The sequence below is a fragment of the Hemitrygon akajei genome, chromosome 15 (genome assembly GCF_048418815.1).
Source record: "Hemitrygon akajei chromosome 15, sHemAka1.3, whole genome shotgun sequence".
Taxonomy (NCBI): Eukaryota; Metazoa; Chordata; class Chondrichthyes; order Myliobatiformes; family Dasyatidae; genus Hemitrygon; species Hemitrygon akajei.
In genome coordinates, this window is record NC_133138.1 from 67623224 (window position 1) to 67644290 (window position 21067).

The 21067-nt window shown below is 41.7% G+C and overlaps 2 protein-coding genes across 6 annotated transcripts in view; both read right to left on the reverse strand.

The window, feature by feature from the left end:
- Positions 1 to 1348: 1348 nt before the first annotated feature.
- On the reverse strand, positions 1349 to 7380 carry fabp6 (fatty acid binding protein 6, ileal (gastrotropin)). The gene is made up of 5 exons (XM_073067731.1): positions 7240 to 7380; positions 3164 to 3257; positions 1989 to 2164; positions 1582 to 1671; positions 1349 to 1495 (listed from the first exon to the last, which is right to left on the reverse strand). Exons 2-5 carry the CDS (start codon positions 3228 to 3230, stop codon positions 1442 to 1444), a joined length of 387 nt encoding a protein of 128 aa, XP_072923832.1. The 5' UTR covers positions 3231 to 3257; positions 7240 to 7380; the 3' UTR covers positions 1349 to 1441.
- Positions 7381 to 14047: 6667 nt separating this feature from the next.
- Positions 14048 to 21067, reverse strand: part of LOC140739432 (gastrotropin-like) — a 178113-nt gene continuing 171093 nt past the window's right edge. For all 5 annotated transcript variants that reach the window (XM_073067727.1, XM_073067726.1, XM_073067725.1 and 2 more), the window contains 3 exons: positions 16250 to 16422; positions 14351 to 14440; positions 14048 to 14235 (listed from right to left, as the gene is read on the reverse strand). In XM_073067727.1, coding sequence (XP_072923828.1) covers positions 14182 to 14235; positions 14351 to 14440; positions 16250 to 16422 — 317 coding nt within the window. In that variant the 3' untranslated portion in view covers positions 14048 to 14181. The remainder of the gene's footprint in view (positions 14236 to 14350; positions 14441 to 16249; positions 16423 to 21067) is intronic.

Genomic DNA, 21067 nt, shown 5'->3' on the forward strand with positions numbered 1-21067 from the left:
TTAAAATGTACACACTTCAAACTATTGGACCCATTATACCTGTTACTTCAATTTTGCCTTTCCATACATTCCCTGACATCTAGCTCTGGTCCATTCTCTCCCTTACTGGCCTGGTGTTCTGGTTCCCAGTCCCCGGCAAAGCTAGTTTAAACTCTCCCTTGTAGCATTAACAAACCTCCCGCCAGGATATTGGTTCCCTTCCAGTTCAGGTGCAAACCGTTCCTCTTGTACAGGTCACTCCTTCCACAGAAAAAACTCCAATGATCCAAGAACTTGAAACTCTGCCCCTTGCACCATCTCCTCATGTGTGTTATCACCTCAGTCCTACCTGCACCAGTCAGTAGTGCAGGACTAATCCAGAGACTACACCCTTGGAGGTCCTTCTCTTCAGCCTCTTTGCAAATTCCCTGCGTAGGACCTCTTCCACTTTTCTGTCTACGTCATTGGTGCCAATATGCACCATCACCTCTGGATGTCCCCCCTCCCCCATGAGAATGTCCTGCAGCCACTCTGATACCTCATGGACCCTAGCATCTGGGAGGCAACACATCAAAATTGGCGTATCTTTTACAGCCACCAAATCTCCTTTCTGTCCCCCTAACTATCGAGTCCTCTATCACTACCACATTACCCGACTTCATCCTTCCCTGTTGATTCTCAGAGTCGGCTGCGATGCCACCAGCCTGGTTGCTAGTGCCATGCCCCAATGGGTCACCCCCCAGCAGTATCCAAAGGGGTATACTTGTTGCTGCGGGAAAAGACCACAGGGAAACCTACACTGACTTCTAACCCCCGTACCTCTCCTGGTGGTCACCCATCTACTATCTGAAGCCTGTACTCTGACTGTGACTCATCTATAATACCTTTAGCCTCCTGAATGATCCTCAGTATCAGGTGTTGAAGTTGGGTGCACTTCCCACATCAGGGGAAGCCATCGGGTATCCTGAATTCCCACATTTGACTGGAGGAGCATTCCATCCCGATTACTCTGTACTGAAAAAATTCCACCTGTTCACGCAGAAGCCTTCCCACTCTATCACTGGCACACTCTGATAATGGCCGCTTCACTTGATCTGCCTTCCTGTTATTTGGTGCTGAGTTTAGGCCGTTGACACCAACACGCCTGAGCAGCAGAAAAAGACTGATTGTTGGGGTAATCATTGGAGAGGATTGTCTATTTCCAAGGAACAGCTTAACCTAAGATAATCTAGGAATGATATGGTTGTGTTTCCAGCTATTTTATCATTTCCTGCATTGGCCAAAACAATTCCTGACTGGGAAAGAGCTGGGATAGTTGAAGTGAGGAATCTAAATAAATTGTGCAGTAAAGGACACAAAGCATTAAGAGTTCAGAATTATATATTTTTAATCAAAAACAGGTAAAACAATGTGTAATGGAGATGCATTTTTCATTCCAAGGAGTAATTGAAGTTTTGTTGTATTATGCAATCTTCTTGCTAACTCTCTTGTAAACCACACCACCACACGTAGAAGTCTGCCAGAAAGAAGGGGAAAAAAAGCTATTATGCTCAATTTCCAGCAAACATTTGGAATTTATTTTCTAACTCAAAAATTACTTACCTCAACAAGATTTCCATCAGCGATCGCTGAAGTGTGGTGGTACTTCGGAAAGTCGCAAATGAGTGTATTTCCTTCCATTTTGACTGTTGCCTGGTGTATTTTAAAAAAATCAGAAGAGTAGATTCAAGACAGCTGAATATTTAGCGCCTGAATAATCTCCGCACTGATTTGATGCGAAAGCCTCAGTATGTCCGTACACATTCCCAAGCAGGGAACACAATGTTGCTCCATTTGCTCAATACTGGGCTGTACATGATAGATCTCTCTTCACGTAATATTATTTATCATGCATTGTTTAGTCATAAATGTGCCCCCAAGTCCCTAATAAACACTAAAGTGGGAACCAATATCCTAATAAAAACTAAAATAATGTCAGTGTTATCTAGTAAAATATTTTCTGGGCTTACCTTGAATTTTTTGCCATCCATGGTTTCCATCTCTGATTCCTGGTCAATGACAAACGTGTTCTTCATGATCTTTCCTCCAGGATAAATCTGGCTCCAGGTAAAATTATTTCCATTTTGGGTAACCTCTGTAATGACCTTAGCATTCCTTCCCTTCTCGATGACGTCAGCCGAATAATCTGGAACATAATCAAATTTGTGTTAATATCCACATTCTTTATAATCTCAAGATGAATTGTTCAAACTTTTAGAGATGAATTCGGAAGCTCAAACAATGTCTGATGAAGCTTACTGTAAACTGCTGTGAAACGGTGCACACGAGGCACTATGGCTCACAGAATGTATTTACCTGCGAATGATGTCTAAATGGTAAAGGATAGATCTGTAAATTCCTACCTTTGACTGTTTCTGCTAAATTCTGTGGAAATTTTCAGATGTTAAAATAGATTTTGTTCAAGTTCTCAAGCAATTTTGCTGACTAGAAGAAATTTGACAGGGAAAAGACTTACCTTTAAAACTGTCTTTCATTTATTATGAGACACAAAAAAGGCAAGAAAAATAAAGTTTCAAGGCTGTGCTACAATAGAGTAATCCCCATCTGAGAACCCCATTGAGAGTGCAGGAGCATTAGTGAGGAATTGACATAGCAGCTTCTTTAGAAACACAATCTTTCTTAAAGTTCCAACTGCATATGTGTGGTTGCACTCCCTTTGCATCTGGTGTGATTTAAGTTGTCAGCTGTTAAAAGGTCTGTTACAGTGATGATTCCAGGTTGTATAAGCTGACAAAAGCACTTGCATCGCATTTTTGTATGCATTACTGATTACAGCTGCTTTCCCTCTGCCATCCAATTTCTGAATGGACATTGAAGCCATGAACACTCACTACTTTTTTTTTCTCCTTTTGCACTACTTATTTAATTTAACTTTTAAAAATATATGTGTCTTTTCTTACCACAATAGTTTCTTTATTATTATGCATTGCAACATACTGCTACCACAAAACAAATTTCACACTATATATCAGTGATATTAAACCTAATTCTGATTCTGACAAAGCAGGACTGAATAAATAAACCTTAAACATCCTTCACAGTTCAGCTCAGCAAACATAACAGGACCAACATTTTCACATGCAAAACAACTGACCCAATTGTCATATAAATTGATATAACTTACTCAGAACCTTCATAAAATCATCATAATTTTCCTGACTTGAAACTTCGTATTTGCCGCTGAAAGCCATAATGGAGCAGTTGTAATCTGGCACAGGCTGGCGATGAAGAAACCAGTGAATATAGTGACCAGACCTCTTGAATATATATACAGGTTCAGCAGTCACGCCTTAGTGATTTATTAACCAGATTTTTATTTTTCTAAGTATAATATTATGAGGCAATGACATAATTTTATACTGTCTAATGTCATTGACACCAAAGTCATTGTCTTTAATCTTGACTGGTCTGAAGATGTATTGGCTTAACTTTGCAAGAGAGTCATAAATATACAGCAGGTTAATGGAAAGAGACCCAGACAGATGATTCAGCACTTAAATTGTGACTTTTTACCAGAATTACTGGAGCAAACAATACAAAATATGTTTCATTTGTCTCTCAAATCACAGATTAATGCTGTTCTGGCAATCATACCTCTGCTGACTCTTTAAGCAGAAAAGTGTTCCCATTTCAATTCTTTTTCCCATTGCCCTCTAAATTAAAAAAAAGAATGGGCAGGATTTTGGAGTCTCAGCTCCAGTGCTAAGCAGGAGCAGGGAAACTTCACTGATGGTAAAGTCCTTCTCTGAATTCAATAAATTTGGTACTGGTCTTCAATTAGCCTTAGAGATTGTTGGTCAGCATGGCTCAGCCTTGGGCTGCGCTTTTCCATTGAGATTCCTGCGTTGGAGGTCTATTGTCCGTGGTACACTTCCACTGTCTTGTGCTGGACAATCAGTCGGCTCTGGAGAGCATAGCACAACGTGCAAAAGATTTTTATGTCTTCCATCATTGTCCACACGAGTATGTTTTCTAAGTCGGATTTCTCCTGGAAAATCTCCACTGGACAATGGGTGAACATGAGCATTTGATTTGTTCGTTCCCCTGCCACAGACTTTCCTAACTGAGATTATATTGTGTATTACTTGGTCTGTCTAACATGGCTGAACCTTTTTGGGGGAAAAGTCCTTTAAAGGATCCTACTTATTTCACTCTGTGAACAGATGCTTTTGCTTTCAGATGTAATCTTGGGTTGCACAATTGTGAATGTGCCATGCTTGGAAAATAAATGTAACTCTGTGCACCAGGTTTCCAAAGGCTTCCGCCACTCCAGTTTTCTTCACCCATGTCAGAATCTGTTGTAGACTAATTCATGAGAATTATTTATTATGGGGAGTTAATAACCAACTCTATTTTCATTGTACCATACAGCTACCACAGTAGAATGAGGCAAATTGGAGAAAGATTGATTGTCCTTTGTGTTTGCATATGTCAACTGAAGATCCTTCAGCGGCCAATTTATTAGATACCTCCTGTCCCTAATAAAGAGGTCACTGAGAGTATGCTTGGGCCTTCTGCTGCTGTAACCCATCCGCTTCAAGGTTTGAAGTGTTCTACATTCAAAGGTGCTCTTCTGCACAACACTGTTGATGCATGATTATTTGTGATACTGTCATCTTCCTGTCAGCTTGAACCAGTCTGGCCATTCTCCTCTGACCTCTCTCATTAACAAGGCATTTTTGCTCACTGGATGTTTCTGTTTGTAGCACCATTCTCTATAAACTCTAGAGACTATTTTGTATGAAAATCCCAAGAGATTAGCAACTTCTGAGATACTCACACCACCCCATCTGGCACCAACAATCCTTCCATGATCAAAGCCTCTGAGATCACGTTTCTTCCCCATTCAACAAATGAACCTCCGACCACATCTGTGTGCCTTTATGCATTGAGTAGCAGTCGCATGGTAGGCGGATTAGATACTTGCATTGACAAGCAGGCATTCCTAATAAAGTGGCCACTGAGTTTTTATTGAAATGATGCAATTATCTTTTTGCACATGTCCTACTAAATTGTAAGTATATCCAGTGAGTCATTTTTTCAAGGGAAAAGGATGAAAATATCTATGAAAGGCCACAGTTCAAAGTTAAAGTGACTAGGGTCAGAATGAATTCCATGCAAGTGTGTGATTTGTTTTCAAGTTGTCAGCCCAAGTCTCAATTGGGAAAGCCTTTATGTGTAGTTGCCTTAATGGATTCATTGTCTTTGAGCATTCCTTAATCCAAATGGACAAAAATGTGCTGGGCTGAGAGGTGGCAGATGGAGTTCAATTTAGAATAGTATGGAGTGATACACATTGGAAGGTCAAACTCGAAGACTGAGTGAAAAGTTAATGATAGGATTCTTAGCAGTGTGGAGGAACAGGACCTTGGGCATTCACACCCATAGGTTCCTTGGGATCCGTATAAGTTAATAGGGTAGTTAAGAAGTTATATTGAATTTGGGCCTTCATTTTTCAGGTGATTGAGTTCAAGAGCTGAGAGGTAACATTGCAGCTCAGTAAATCTCTGGTTAGATCACATTTGGAGTATTGTGTTCAGTTCTGTTTGCCTCATTATAGGACGGATGTGGAAGCTTTAAAGAGGGTGCAGAGGAGACTTACCCGGATACTGCCTGGATTAGAAAATGCGTCTTATGAGGGTAGTTTTAGTGAACTGGAGCTTTTTTGCTTTGGAGCAAAGGAGGATGAGAGGATGTCAGAAGTAGCTTTACTTTTACGCAGATTGTTAGGTGTGTGGAATGTGCTGCCACGTGGTAGAGGCAGATACATTAGGGACATTTAAGTGACTTCAAGATGGGTGCATGGATGAAAGAAAAATGGAGGGCTGTGGGGGAGGGAGAGGTTAGATTGATCTTAGAGTAGGTTAAAAGATCAATACAACATTGTGGGCTGAAGTTCTTGTACTGGCCTGTACTGTTCTATATTTGTCCAAAGCTTTTGTCATTTATAGGAAGTGTAAGAATTAAAAGACTACTACTGTCTTTGAATCGATGGTTATATTAAGTGCCACACTTATTTTTATCTTGACATTGCCAGGTTATAAAATATTTTAGTGGGCCATAGCTTACACTACAAACTGAAGATTACAATCATTAACCAATGCACTACGAGGAGTCGTCGGCTAATAAAATTGCAATGACATACTTAAAGTAACTCATCTCAGAAGATGGGAAACAAATGTCACAGCAAATGTTATTCAAATGTAAGTTTGAACAGAGACAACAGCAATTCCTGTGGTCTTTATCTAGTGGCTTGTTGCTGATCAGCTAGCACCTCCTCAGCCATGAAAAGCTGCTGATAAAGTCAGCTGAATATACCAGAATGGCACAAGACAAGTTGGCAGAGATTTCAAAATTTAACTGAGGTGGAAAAAATGATTCTAAAGCTAGTACTCAAAACACTGGATTGAATAGTTTGGTACCTTAACCATAGATACATTTTACAGGCACAATATCTGTGTCATGATATTCTATCATTTGTATGAGTATTTTTTAAACATTGTGATCATTGAGATGTTCTATCATAAAATGCAAAAACCTTATAAAACAATGAATAAGATCCAAGAATAGAGAAAACAAATAATGTACAGAGCAACACACAGAGAACTTAACGTGATGTACAGGGAAACACACAGAACACTACATTACGTACAGAGCAACACACAGAGAACTTAACGTGATGTACAGGGAAACACACAGAACACTACATTACGTACAGAGAAACACACAGAACACTACATTACGTACAGAGAAACACACACAGAACACATTATGTACAGAGAAACACACAGAACACTACATTACGTACAGAGAAACACACAGAACACTACATTACGTACAGAGAAACACACAGAACACTACATTACGTACAGAGAAACACACACAGAACACATTATGTACAGAGAAACACACACAGAACACATTACGTACAGAGAAACACACAGAACACATTATGTACTGAGAAACACACACAGAGCACTACATTACGTACAGAGAAACACACAGAACACTACATTACGTACAGATAAACACACACAGAACACATTATGTACAGAGAAACACACACAGAACACTACATTACGTACAGAGAAACACACACAGAACACATTACGTACAGAGAAACACAGACAAAAGTCAGAAGTAACTCAAGCAGGTCAGGCAGCATCTGTGAAAAAGAATAAAAGATCGGCAGATCATCACCAGTCTTGAAGAATGATCTCAGCCTGAAACGTCAACTGTTACTCTTTTCCCTGGATGCTGCTTGACTTGCTGAGATCCTTCGGTGTTCTGTGAGCGTTGCTTTGGATTTCCAGCATCTGCAGACTTTTGCCTGTTTGTACACTATGTACGTGGTCTCTTTGGCCTTGTTGTTTCTTTGTGTTAGTTTTGGACAAAGAACCCATTTATAAAAGGTGGCTGTGATATATTTGGTGCAATGAGAGCAATCAGATTGCTATGTATGACACAGAGTGTTACTGAATTCTCGATTTCTCTCCTGCCCTGCTATGTTGTGTGGTCAGTCTACATATACCAATATTTTATGAACTCCTCTTATTTCTTCAATTCATTATAGTCTGTAGCTTAAGTGTAAATTTCAAATGGGCTGTGCACTTATGCCCAGTACCTGTTATGTCCATACTCATTGAAAATATTACATAGATTCTGAACAATTTTTCCACTGCTATCTTTTCAGTTAGATTGCTCTATTATTTAGATTGGTATGAATTGCATTGCTTTTAATTGTAGCTCCATGTAGACTTCCAGCAGCCCCATGAAGCAGTGTTTCTGGTGGAAGTGCAGAGGAATAAGTGGCCTTGTAAAATTCCCCTGAAGGACCAGTCTGCTGGTATCTTGTGGCTCCAGGTGCACCTGAACTTTCTTTGTGGTTTCCATTGCGTCTGTTGTTGTTTTGTTGCCATGACAACAGGCGCTCACTGTTCTATTGGCTCCCATTTACTAAACTAGAAAGCTTGCATCAAATTCAGGCAATAAAGGTCGTGGAGTAGAATTGCACAGTAACTGGAACCCTGACAGTGTGAGAGTGTGATATGATGGGGCATTAACTGATAGACGTCAGAAAGGTCCCGGGTTTGAGAAATCCTGAACCCCTTACATAGTGGGGCATCAACAGGCATGGCCTCAGTGGTAGTTGAGAGTGTCATGCCTACATGACTATTCTCTGGATCTTTTGCAAGCTTTACATGCCAAGGAACAGCTTTCTCAACTAATCCCTTCTTCCCGTTCAAATGGACTTCTGAAGGGAACCTCTGAGCTCCAGACATGGACGAAGTGAACTGAGGTCCAACACGTCAGATTTTTTGGGGGAAGTTGTAAAAAAAAACACACTTGCAGAGAGACTGTAAAATGAGAAGTTGGCTGCCAATACTTCTGGCTGTTTGTTAAATATTGAAACTTTTAATTCAACGTGTGTGATGTTTTGTCAGGATGCAGTGGAGAGAGGGGGAGTCCTGCCATCACGTAGGGTGAAAACTATCAACATGCAAATGTATGGGTTGGGGAAGATTCAGAACTCCTTTTTCCCCCTCCAAACGAACCCCCTCTGAACACACTGCTCTCCACTCTCTCTGCACCAATCCCAACCTTACCATCAAACCCACAAGAGGCTGCCATTGTAGCGTGGTGCACTGACTTCTGCCTTGGCTGAGGCCAGGCGACAACTCTCCAACGCCTCCTCTTACCTACTCCTCGAGGATCCTACTCCACACCATCACTGACCTCATCCACTCTGAAGAACTCCCAACCACTGCCACCAAACTTGTAGTTCCCTTACCCTTCTACCTCCTACCCAAGATCCTCAGACTGGACTGTCTGGGTAGACCTATTGTCCCTGCCTGCTCCTGACCAACTGAACTCATGTCCTCATATCCCAATGCCATGCTATCCCCTCGGCTCAGTTCCTTCCTACCTATATCCCTCGATCTCCTCAGCAACTTTCAATTCCCTGGCCCTGACCTCCTCATCTTCACCATGGATGTTCAGTGCCTAGACACTTCTACTCCCCATCGAGAAGGCTTCAAAGCCATCCTCTTCTCTCTTGACTAAAGAACCAACTAATCCCCCTCCACCACCACTCTCCTCTGTGTGGCAGAACTGATCCTCACCCTTTCCTTTGGCTCCTCCCACTTGCCCCAAACTCAGAGGTAGCCATTGGCACTCACTATACCTGCCTCTTTGTTGGCCATGTAGAACTGTCCATGTTGAGGCTTTCCTCAGCAATACCCCCCAACTCTCCCTCTGCTACATCGATGACGGCTTTGGTGCTGCTTCCTTACACCCATGCTCATCTCATTAATTTTATCAACTTTGCCTCCAACTTTCACTCCGCCCTTAAACTCACTTGGACCATCTCTGACAACTCCCTTCCCTTTCTCAATCTCTCTGCCTCCATCTCTGGAGACAAACTGTTGACCGACATCTTTTATAAAGCTACTGATTCCCATGGTTATCTCACCTGTACCTCTTCCCTCCCTATTTCCTGTAAAAATGCTATTCCCTTTTCTCAGTTTCTTTGCCTCCGCTGCATCTGTTCCCAAGACATGGATTTCTGTTCCAGGACATCAGAGATGTCCTCCTTCCCTTCCTCTACTATTGATGCTGACCTCACCCACACCTCCTCCAATCTCATCCACTTGTGCTCACTCTAACTTCCCGCCACTCCAATAGAGATAGATGAGCCTTTCGTTTTTACCTACCACCCCATCAGCCTTCGAATCAAACACATTATGCTCCGCAACTTCCATCATCTCCAAAGGGATCCTACTACTAAACATATCTTTACCTCTGCACCCCTCTGCTTTCCATGGGGATTGCTGCCTCTGTGATCCCCTTGTCCATTTGTCCCTCCCCACTATTCTCCCTCCAGGCACTTAACCCTGCAAGCAGCCTAAATGCTACACCAGCTCAATTACCACCTCCCTCATCCAAGCAGTCCTGCCAGGCACTTCACCTGCGAATCTTCTAGGGTTGTCTGTTGTGTTTGGTTTGCAGCCTCCTTTACACTGGTGAGACCCATCATAAATTGGGGATCACTTTGTCGATCACCTCCACACCATCCACCACAAGTGGACCTTCCCAGTGGATAAATATTTTAATTCCAGTTCCTGGTCTGATGTGTCAATCCACGGCCTACTCTTGTGTCACCATGAGGTCACCCTCAGGGTGGAGGAGCAAAGGCTTATATTCCGTCTGGGTACCCTCCAACCTGATGGTATGAATACCGATTTCTCCATCCGGTAAATCAATTTCCCTCCCTGCTATTCCCCACTCTAACCTCTTACTTCACACCTGCCTATCACTTCACCCTGGGTCCCCTCCTCCTTCCCTTTCACCCCTGGTCCACTCTCCTGTCCTATCAGATTCTTTCTTCTCCAGACCTTGACCTTTCCCACTCAGCTGGCTTCACCCATCACCTTCCCTACTCCCCACCTTTTTATTCTGGCATCTTCCCCCTTTCTTTCTCAGTCCTGACAGGTCTCAGCCTGAAATGCCGAATGTTACGTTCTTTTCCATAGATGCTGGCTGAATTGCTGGGTTCTGAGTGCATTGCTTTGGATATCCAACATCTACAGACTTTCTCGTGTTGGGGAAGATACCTCCTGCTGAAGCAGACGTGGGAGAATCAGAATCAGGTTTATTATCATTGGCATGTGACATGAAATCTGTTAACTTTGCTGCAATACATAATCTAGCAGAGAGAGAAAAAATAATAATAAAATTAAAATAATAATAATAAATAAATAAATAAATTGCAGTATACATATATTGAATAGATTAAAAACAGGCAAAAAGCAGAAATCCTGTATATTAAAAAGTGAGGTCGTGCTCAAAGCTTGAATGTCCATTTAGGAATCGGATGGCAGAGGGGAAGAAGCTGTTCCTGAATCGCTGAGTGTGTGCCTTCAGGCTTCTGTACCTCCTACCTGATGGTAACAGTGAGAAAAGGGTGTGTCCTGGGTGCTGGATGTCTTTAATAATAGACGCTGCCTTTCTGAGACCCACTCCCTAAAGATGTCCTGGATACTTAGTAGGCTAGTATCCAAGATGGAGCTGAATAGATTTACAACCTTCTGCAGCTCCTTTTGGTCCTGTGCCATAGTCCTCCCCCCATACAGACACTGATGCAGCCTGTCGGAATGGTCTCCGCGGTACAACTATAGAAATTTTTGAGTGTATTTGTTAACATACCAAATCTCTTCAAACTCCTAATGAAGTATAGTCACTGTCTTGTCTTCTTTACAACTGCATCAATATGTTGGGACCAGGTTAGGTCCTCAGAGATCTTGACACCCAGGAACTTGAAACTGCTCACTCTCTCCACTTCTGATCCTTCAATGAGGATTGGTATGTGTTCCTTCATCTTACCCTTCCTGAAGTCCACAATCAGCTCTTTCGTCTTACTGATGTTGAGTGCCAGGTTGTTGCTGCGGCTCCACTCCACTAGTTGGCATATCTCATTCCTGTACACCCTTTCGTCACCACCAGAGATTCCACCAAAAATGGTTGTATCATCAGCAAATTTATAGATGGTATTTGAGTTATGCCTAGCTACAGTCATGTGTATACAGAGAGTAGAGCAGTGGGCTAAGCACACACCCCTGAGGTGTGCCAGTGTTGATCGTCAGCAAGGAGGATATGTTATCACCAATCCGCACAGACTGTGGTCTTAGAAAAACATAAAAAATAACCTACAAAAGAACATAAAAAAGAAAAACATAAAAAAGAACCTACAGCACAATACAGGCCCTTTGGCCCACAATGCTGTGCCAAACATGTACTTACTTTAGAAATTACCTACGGTTACCCATAGCCCTGTATTTTTCTTCCGGTTAGGAAGTCAAGGATCCAATTGCAGAGGGAAGTATAGAGGCCCAGGTTCTGCAACTTCTCACTCAGGATTGTGGGAATGATGGTATTAAATGCTGAGCAATAGTCAGTGAACAACATCCTGACATAGGTGTTTATGTTGTCCAGGTGGTCTAAAGCTGTGTGAAGAGCCATGGAGATTGCATCTGCCATTGACTATTGTGGCGATAGGCAAATTGCAATGGGTCCAGGTCCTTGTTGAGGCAGGAGTTCAGTCTAGTCATGACCAAACTCTCAAAGCATTTCATCACTGTCGATGTGAGTGCTACTGGGTGTTAGTCATTAAGGCAGCTCACATTATTCTTCCTAGGCACTGGTATAATTGTTGCCTTTTTGAAGCAAGTGGGAACTTCTGCCCATAGCAGTAAGAGGTTGAAAATGTCCTTGAATACTTCCGCCAGTTGGTTGGCACCGGTTTTCAGAGCCTTACCAGGTACTCCATCAGGACCTTCCGCCTTGCGAAAGACAGCCTAACATCAGCCTCTAAGACGGCGATCACAGGATCATTAGGTGCAGCAGGGATCTTCACTGCTGTAGGTGTGTTCTCCCTTTCAAAGCAGGCCTAGAAGGTGAAGAGTTCATCCGGTAGTGAAGCATCACTGCCATTCATGCCATTGGGCTTCACTTTGTAGGAAGTAGTGTCTTGTAAACCCTGCCAGAGTTGCCCTGTGTCTGATATTGTCTCCTACCTCCTTCGAAATTGCAAGAAGCAAAGTAAAAATTGGCCAAAAAAACTGGCTGGAAATCTGTGTTGTGAGAACTTGCAGAGCATATTGGTGGTATTCCCAAGATAAATGGATTACAGCACCAGCCACACTGCATCGTTTGGAAAAGGCACCGTCTCTGCTGGCAGACCATTATCTCAGCGTTCCTCTGCTGTACTGCAGACTGTTTACAGCTTGTTTAGGGCACGTGGGACTGCTTTGCATGACCTTCAGAACAGCTTACAAACTGTTGAAAAGTTTTAGCCTGCAAGCTACTTATTGGGGTTGCTTTGGGAAAATGTAATCATCAGAAATTGAAGCGGTATTGAACTTGAATGAGCAGACTTACTCCTGCTCCTGTATTTCTAGGGACACTTAATTGCAGATCTGATCCATGGATCGATATGCTGAAGCTTCAGGTAGGAAGCAGGGGAGCCTGTCAATTTCCTGACATGGCTTAAAAACGCTCTACTCTCTGTATACGCATGACTACCTCACTTTTTTAATATACAGTATTTTCTGTTTTTGCACAGTTTTGAATATCTATTCAATATACGTAATCGATTTTCTTGTTTATTTATTATTATTTTTCTCTCTCTGCTAGATTATGTATTACATTGAACTGCTGCTAAGTTGACAAATTTCACGTCACATGCTGGTGATAATAAACCTGATTCTGATTCTGAAATGCAGTCAGTAAATTTGCACTTAAACTATCACCTGTATTGCATTTCCTGTTTTGCATCACTGCTCAAATTTTAGTGTTTTTGAATATAGTTTGTAAAATGGGATTAGTGACTGATTATGTCTGAAATTGGATATTAATGATTGGCATTTGAACGATCAAAAGAAAAACTTCTGTAATTTGCTCTTATCAACATACATAGATAACAACTAACAGAACATGCATTAGCCATGCACAATACCCTTTGCAAGTTTCCAGCCAAGAACTTTCAGCAGGACTGGTCTCGGCACGAAACTACGACTGTACTCTTTTCCGTAGGTGCTGCCTGACCCGATGAGCTCCTCCAGAATCTTGTGTGTGTTGCTCTGGATTTCCAGCGTCTGCATACTTCCTCTTGTTTACCATTCGCGAGGTGCATTCAGATTGAATGGCAGAAGCTTTGGATGGAAAAAAAAATGTGCATGGCAGGCAAAGATTCTGTAATCATTCCCTTTTATCAGTGTGCAGACATAGTAACTGATGGAACCTGCCTGCACATACGAACTGTGCACATCTCATTCATCTGCTGGTCCTCCACTATAAGGGGTGCATCCCAAAAGCACAGAAGCAAAGTTTATTTTTAAGCTATTCTGTGTGAGGATAAAATTTCAAGAGAACAAGTTTAGCATAAAGGTCACATAGATTTAATTATTTGTTTCTCTGGACTTCATGCAAGCAATGGAAAAAGAAATCGTAGTTTTTTTAAGGAACAACTTTTATTTTAATCTGTGATATAACCATGCACTTTATATGGAAATAAATGTTATATCCTGAATTAGTTTTTTTCCTGCAGAATTGCTCTATCTTCTACAAGATTCTGTCTTCATCTTCTTAAGCTGTTTTCATGTGGAGTCTTTTTAAAGTGATATTGCCGGACACTGATGTCTGTTGTGAATAAGAAGTTCACATATTAGTTATTAACCTTAGTGCAACAACACAAATCTTCTGTGAAAAATTAACAACATTTAAATAGTTAAAACTTCAGAAAAAGGTGTCTCACTTCAATCAACTTGTCTCCTTCAATCTCAACGGTATGAATATAATTAGGAAATTTCATGACGAGTTTTCCTCCTTCGATTTTTGCGGTAATCTGGAGAGAAGCGAACAACATCACTCAATTTTATTAAAGACTTTGCAGCATAGAAGAAGACAATCACCTCAAATAATATGCACCAAAACATAATTTTCACCTGAACCTCCTTCAACCATCTATATCAAATCCATCAGCAAACCTACTACACTTTCCTCCCTCGTGTCCAGTGATACTTCCCCTTGCATGCACCCTGATCCTCACCTCAAATGGAGCAATTCCACCGGAAATGGAAGGGGAAGGCCTTTTGCCCTGCCCTCATCCTACTCTGCCAATCAATAAGAACTTGGGTAATGTTAACTTGCTCTTCACCCTATATTCCTACCTGTTCCCAGTAGACCAAACATGTATTTATCTTGGCTTTGGCTTTGAATGTATTCAAGTATTTACCCTTCACAATCCTCTAGGGTAGAGAATCCTAAAGATTCACAACCCTCAGGTGGAAAACAAAATCATTTCAGGTCCATTGAAAATAGGCAACCTTTTATTCTGAATTGGTGTCTCTCACTCATTGCTCACAAGGGGAGACATTTTCTCAGCATGCACCCTGTCGCACTCCATCAACAAGGTAATCGCTCATCTACAGACCTATCCTATTCTCTTCTGGAACCAAGCCAATTAACTTTTCAGAGTTGCCTCCAATGCTACTCTAGCTATCCCGAAGTAAGGAGAATTATGTGGCATTCCAGCTGATTTGCAGCAAAAGTCACTGTCATTTACCTTACAATACCTGCACAGTAACTTTGTGTCCCATGTACAATCTAACACTTTATAGGGGAGAAATTGTTAAAACTGAGATAACTGCAGAACGTGATATTGTTACTTTTCTCACCTTAACTGCATCTGATGGGAGAACAACCTTCTGCAACAAGTTTCACCTACAGCTGCTCAATTGCAAGACATTCACGTGAACCTCTCCGTATATAGAATTAGACCATTTCAGCCAATAATGATGTTAGATATGTCCTTAGCATTCTCCGCCCTTGTGTGAGGTTAACATTCTCTCAGATCACAACCCCAACGGTGGATGTTAGAAAGTCCAAACCTGTCTTGGGGATGACCATGGATGCTGCATCCCAGCTGTTTGCGTAAAGGTCGGTACGCAAGACTAGGAGTACAATATAAAGGGAAAGCTGTTGCCTACGTAAAGGCTCCCCTTCTCCAAGCAGCCAAGGAATCCAGAGGAATGGCAGATACAGTTTGGCACGAGCAGCGTCGCAGGAGTTGCCAGTCAGCATTGAACTCAGTGCAGGACTAATTTAGGGACTTAAGCTCTGGATTTTTCTCCAGGTTTTACTCCTGAAGCCTCCCCATGATTGGGTATAGCTGCAAAGCAGCGGAGGTTTGAAATCAGTTTTGTTTCTCCTAGATGAGCTGCCAACCATGGCTGATGAGCCCCGTCTGCTCAAAGCGGCTGGTTTTAAGGTACCAGTAACCCACCTTTGCCCCTTCTCCTGTCAGTAGAAACAATTCCACCGGGCTTAGTAACTAAGCCACACATGGAGGCCAGGAACTGGACTTGGTTGTCAGAAGCTATTTGAAATGCACACCATTGAGGGCATTTAATAGGGAGTGGGTGCTTATCCCATCTAAGCCTGCACCCACCACCCCCCACTACTTCGGATACGACAGACGGTATGGTAACTGCAGATCTTTCGTTTCATTGATCTCCATGCCGAGGCTCGCAAATGGTTAATTCAGTGGGGTAATAAAAGGGCAATGTGCAAAGAGTTCCAGCTCATTAAAGGTGAAAGCAATATTGAAGCAAAAGTGAAATTTAATTCTTCAGTTTGTAACTTTCAGCTTTACCTTGGCTTTTTCACAGTTCAGCATCTCAATTTCAGATTCTTTCCCCACAGTAAATCGGTTGGTTGTAGTATGGCATGGATAAATCTGTGACCATGTAAATTCATCCCCATTCTGGACAACCTCTGTGTTAAACTTTGCATTCTTCCCACGTCCAATGGCATCTTCAGGTAGATCTGCGTGATGAACGATGTGTCAGATTAATGGCAAGCCCTACGAATAGTAATACAATTGACATATCCACTTCATTTCCATGAGCCTTTTGAGCATTATTCTAGTGTTATGATATTAAAATCCTCCAAGTGGACCACGACCTTGTTGTAAGGTCTGGAGGTTTGCATGCCTCAATGACCTGGAGAGCTAATTGGCTGGAGTCAGGGCCTTGTGCTTTGACTCTTGGTCGGGTCACCCCTGCCAAACAGGTCAAAGGGCAGAGGCCAGACTAAGAGTGGTCCACCGGTCCTCTAGGTTTAGGGGTTCAACTCAGGGCTAACAACCCTGACTGATAAAACAAAATCGTTCCAGAACCAGCAAATGAAGAACCCTTCCACACAGACAGAGATGGAGGACCTTCATTGCTGCCCAGTGGCGTAAAGGGCAGAGGAGGAGATAATATTAAAATAAAGTTTCCAAAAGTCCAGTAGAGCTAATGATAAGTTGTTCAGAACTAGGACTAATATGGACAAATATCTACACACTCATGGTCACAGACTGGTCACTCAATTCTTAAATGTCTCAAGATATGTAGGTCAACTCTTTGAGTGATTATGCAGAAAGTTTGAAGTTAATAACATATCCTTCTACCTTAGGCCACGAACTTATCAATCACCCGATGAGATATTAACTGATGAGTTATTAACTTCAAACTTTCTGCATAATCACTCAAAGAGTTGAACTGCAAGTGCATGTAAAGAGAGCTGTATAACTCATCTCCTTCTACCTTAGGCCACGAACTTATCAATCACCAATCTGTGGACACTTTCTGGAGATCCAAGATCCGTATGCTCCACGACCGCTGGACTAAGTGTAGGAGGGGACTATGTCGAAAAATAAATGTGCCAGGTTTTCTAAAATGGACTCCTTCTACCTTAGGCCACGAACATATCAATCACCCCTGATAAGACACTGGGCTTTGTTTTTGTTACGTTACAGATATAGAGGAAGGGGCTGCTTAATTAAGTGGGGCTGTTGAAGGAGAAAAGTCACCAGGTGAAACTTCCAGCTGTACAGATAGCCCATGTTGCCAACCCTACATTGAGGAGATTGAAAGGGGTGGCTGTAGGTTATGGGTGAATAAAATAAACTATTGAACTAATGTCAGAAGTAATAATTGCCCCTGAAAGGGAACTTCTTGCATAAGTCACCAAGGTCTACAGTCATTCACAAACAGTGTGATAGATACAGCACAGGAACAGGGATTCTGCCTTACAATATCTATACTGACTCTGATGACAAATAAATTACTCCATCAGCCTGCTCATCCATATCCCTCCGTTCCTTGCCTATTCAGGTGCTTGCATAGGTGTCTCTTAAATGTTGCTATTGTATCTGCTTCCACCACCTCCCCTGGAAATGCTTTCAAGGCACCTCTTGCTTTTTGTGTAAAAAAAGCTTGCCTCCCCACATCTCCATTAAATTTTCCCTCATGCATTAAAGTCATGCCCTTTTGGACTTCACATTTCCATCCTGGGAGGGTGTCTCTATCCACCCTAACCCTGACTATCTAGAAGTACTGATGGACTGCTCTTTACATCATCGTTTTGTTATCGATATGAACAGAGGTAAACTTCAACACCATTAGCAGAAGATGCGGGGGAAAGTGAAAAGAATCGAAGAAGCAAAATGTCAAGACAGAGGCACAAGAAAACAGATATTTATTTTGCTAATACTTATCAGTTCTTGCTGAAAGAGCTCAATAGCTGTTGAAAAATGCTATGCTATTGCCACAAGCTGGCCTGGAAAATGGGAAAGGATTTTCTCAAGGGACTAAATGAAAAGAAAAGGAACGGATGACACTGTCTTTTGCAGCCACTTGACAAGATCATTACTGAAGATCATCCAAACTCTCCACCCACTTGTTTCCACATCCTTTGATGCCCTTGGCTTGTGAATAACTATCCCCATAGATTTTAAATTATCACTTGGGTTGAGTTTTATTCCAAACTTGGTAATCCTCTTGCAAACATTTCATCACCATACGAGGAAACATCATCAGTGCGCTGTTCGTTTGTGGGCCTTATAGGTATATAAGAGGCTGAGCAGTCAGAGGCTACACCACAAATGAACAGCGCACTGATGATGTTTCCTCATGTGGTGACGAAACATTTGCAAATGGATTGCCAAGTTCAGAGTACAACCCAACCCAATCATCAACCATCCCAGCTACACGTTGTACGAGTTATTTCCATTTTAAAATATTATCTCAGCTCATTATCTTCTACTTTATATATTAAAACATGGGAACATATTTCTGACATCTTTAAGTGGAAAAGCCTTTTCTGAGCATTTCTCTTCTTAGTAACCCAAATAATAATTTTTAAAATCAAATACTCATCAAAATTGCTCCAACAGTGAACAAGACACATTTATCTGCCCTCTCAATTATTTTCAAAATCTTAAATCCTTCAATGAAACCACATCTGTATTCAAGATGGCCCATGCCCCATTTGCGTAACCTCTACAAGTGGTTTAATCCTGGCAACATTCTGGTGAAATTACCCAGCACCCTCTCCTATGCCAACATATTCTTTATGAGGTGCAGAGTCTATAACTATACATGATTCTTTAGGAATATTACTCTAGAGCTGTATGTATTAACCCAGTTCTGCTCCATAGTATAGCTGAAGCAAAACTTCCTTCTCTGTTTTCCACTGTAGTTATAAAGGGGAAGATTCTAAAAATGAGTGAGTTTTTTTTATATAACTCATACTTTAATGCACATAGTATCCTAAATCTCTGTGGATTGCTGCTCATTCTAGATTTTCAATACCTAATGTTTATAACTATCCTGCTGAGGCTCAAAATGGGTGACATCACACATATCTGAAATCCATCTACCCCAGTTTTGCTTAATCATTAAACCAATCAATGTCCTTTAATATCGTTACTCCTTTTTTTCTGTTACCAACTCTGCCACCAGTCAGGGAATCCTCTGTAAATAGATCCCTCAAATAGAAGAGAAGAATATAAATCACCCATTGGATCTGAAACCGAACTAAAAACAAATTGTTAGGGCATATTCTGGAGTTGGGGTATAACTTCAGCAACCAATCTTTAGACCTGAATGTGGATGGTAGATTAAATTTAAAATACAGCCCTGGACAACAGATAGCTGGAGCTATGGACACCAGTTAATTGAAAACCAGACAATGCTGATTAAAGTTCATTTTCGGTGTCTGGAGTGTGGGTGCAAAGAAGGAGATGCGAAATTATATGTAATTCAATGGAAGCATTGTAGATTCATTGTTACTACAGAATTGTCCTGCTGTTATCTTTGAACTTTAGCTATACAATGTCACGTAATATTGGGTCAAATAGGCCTCTTCCGCCACACTGTCTCATTTTGTTGAATAAAACACTTCTGTACCCACCAGCTTCAGTGTGCCTCTGGTGACTCTGTTCACATTACAACACAAACTACATGTACGCAGAAGCACAATAATAAATTAAACTGTGCACATGTTTTAAAGAACAAACTGGAGAGGAGAGGAGAGAAATCTAAAGGCAGAGGGGCATAGAGCAAGCAGTGAATGGGAGATAAGGAAAGAGACAAGGAAAAGAAAGTGAGACAGGCCTGCACGACAGGACTTGGTGGAAATATGAAGGGAGATGAGACAAAAATAACTGTGGAATAACAGTGCTGTTTCTAAAATGATGCTTTGTGGAAAACCTGATGCAGCAGAAAATGAAGAGTTTTAGGGGTTATGGGGGGAGCAGCTAATGTTTGCCAGCCTGGTTTGACAGACTTTACCTGATTTGAGTACAGAAGCCTGAAGCATCCCAGACTCCTGTGATGACACCTGAGTAACAGTTCAGCTTGTATTAGCCTCCAAACTGCCCATGAAAGCTTTAACAGCCAGCAAAACCATGCCTTGTGCTTTGCCAGCTGTCAAGGTAGGAACAGTGAAATTCTTCAAATTAAAATAAAAGTAATTTAGGAAATCAACAAACATTTAAAAATAATTAAATATACAAAGCAATGCATAAATAAGTACTTGAAAAGGGTATAATCCCGCTTAACTTCCGCCCCTGTAGCCCAATAAACCCCATTAATATCATTAGTGTCCTGGCTTCTGCACCCAGACTAACCAGCTGAAATTCTCGTGAACCACAGGCACATTGATCTTCAGAGAATATTGTCCGATATGGCACATCTGCGGCCAAATTTAGAATTTCCACAGATGGGATCCGGAGCAGGTTCATGAGCATGATCCTGGAAAGGTAAAGGTTAATGTATGAAGAGAGCTTGGTGGCTTTGGGCTTGTACTTGCTAGAATTTAGAAGAATGAGGGGAAGATCTCATTGAAACCTAGGATAGGTTTTGAAAGGCCAGGATAGGGTAGCACGGAAAGAATGTTTCCTATAGTAGGGGAAGTGTAGGACAAGAGAGCACAGCCTCAGAATACAAGGATGTCCCCTTAGAAAAGAGATGAGGAGGAATTTCTTTAGCCAGAGCGTGGCGAATCTGCTCCAGACCGACTTGGAGGCCTTGTCATTGGGTATACTTAAAGTGGAGGTTGATAGGTTCTTGATTAGTAAGGGTGTCAAAGGTTATGAGAAGGCAGGAGAATGGGGTTGAGAGGGAAGATAAATCAGCCATGA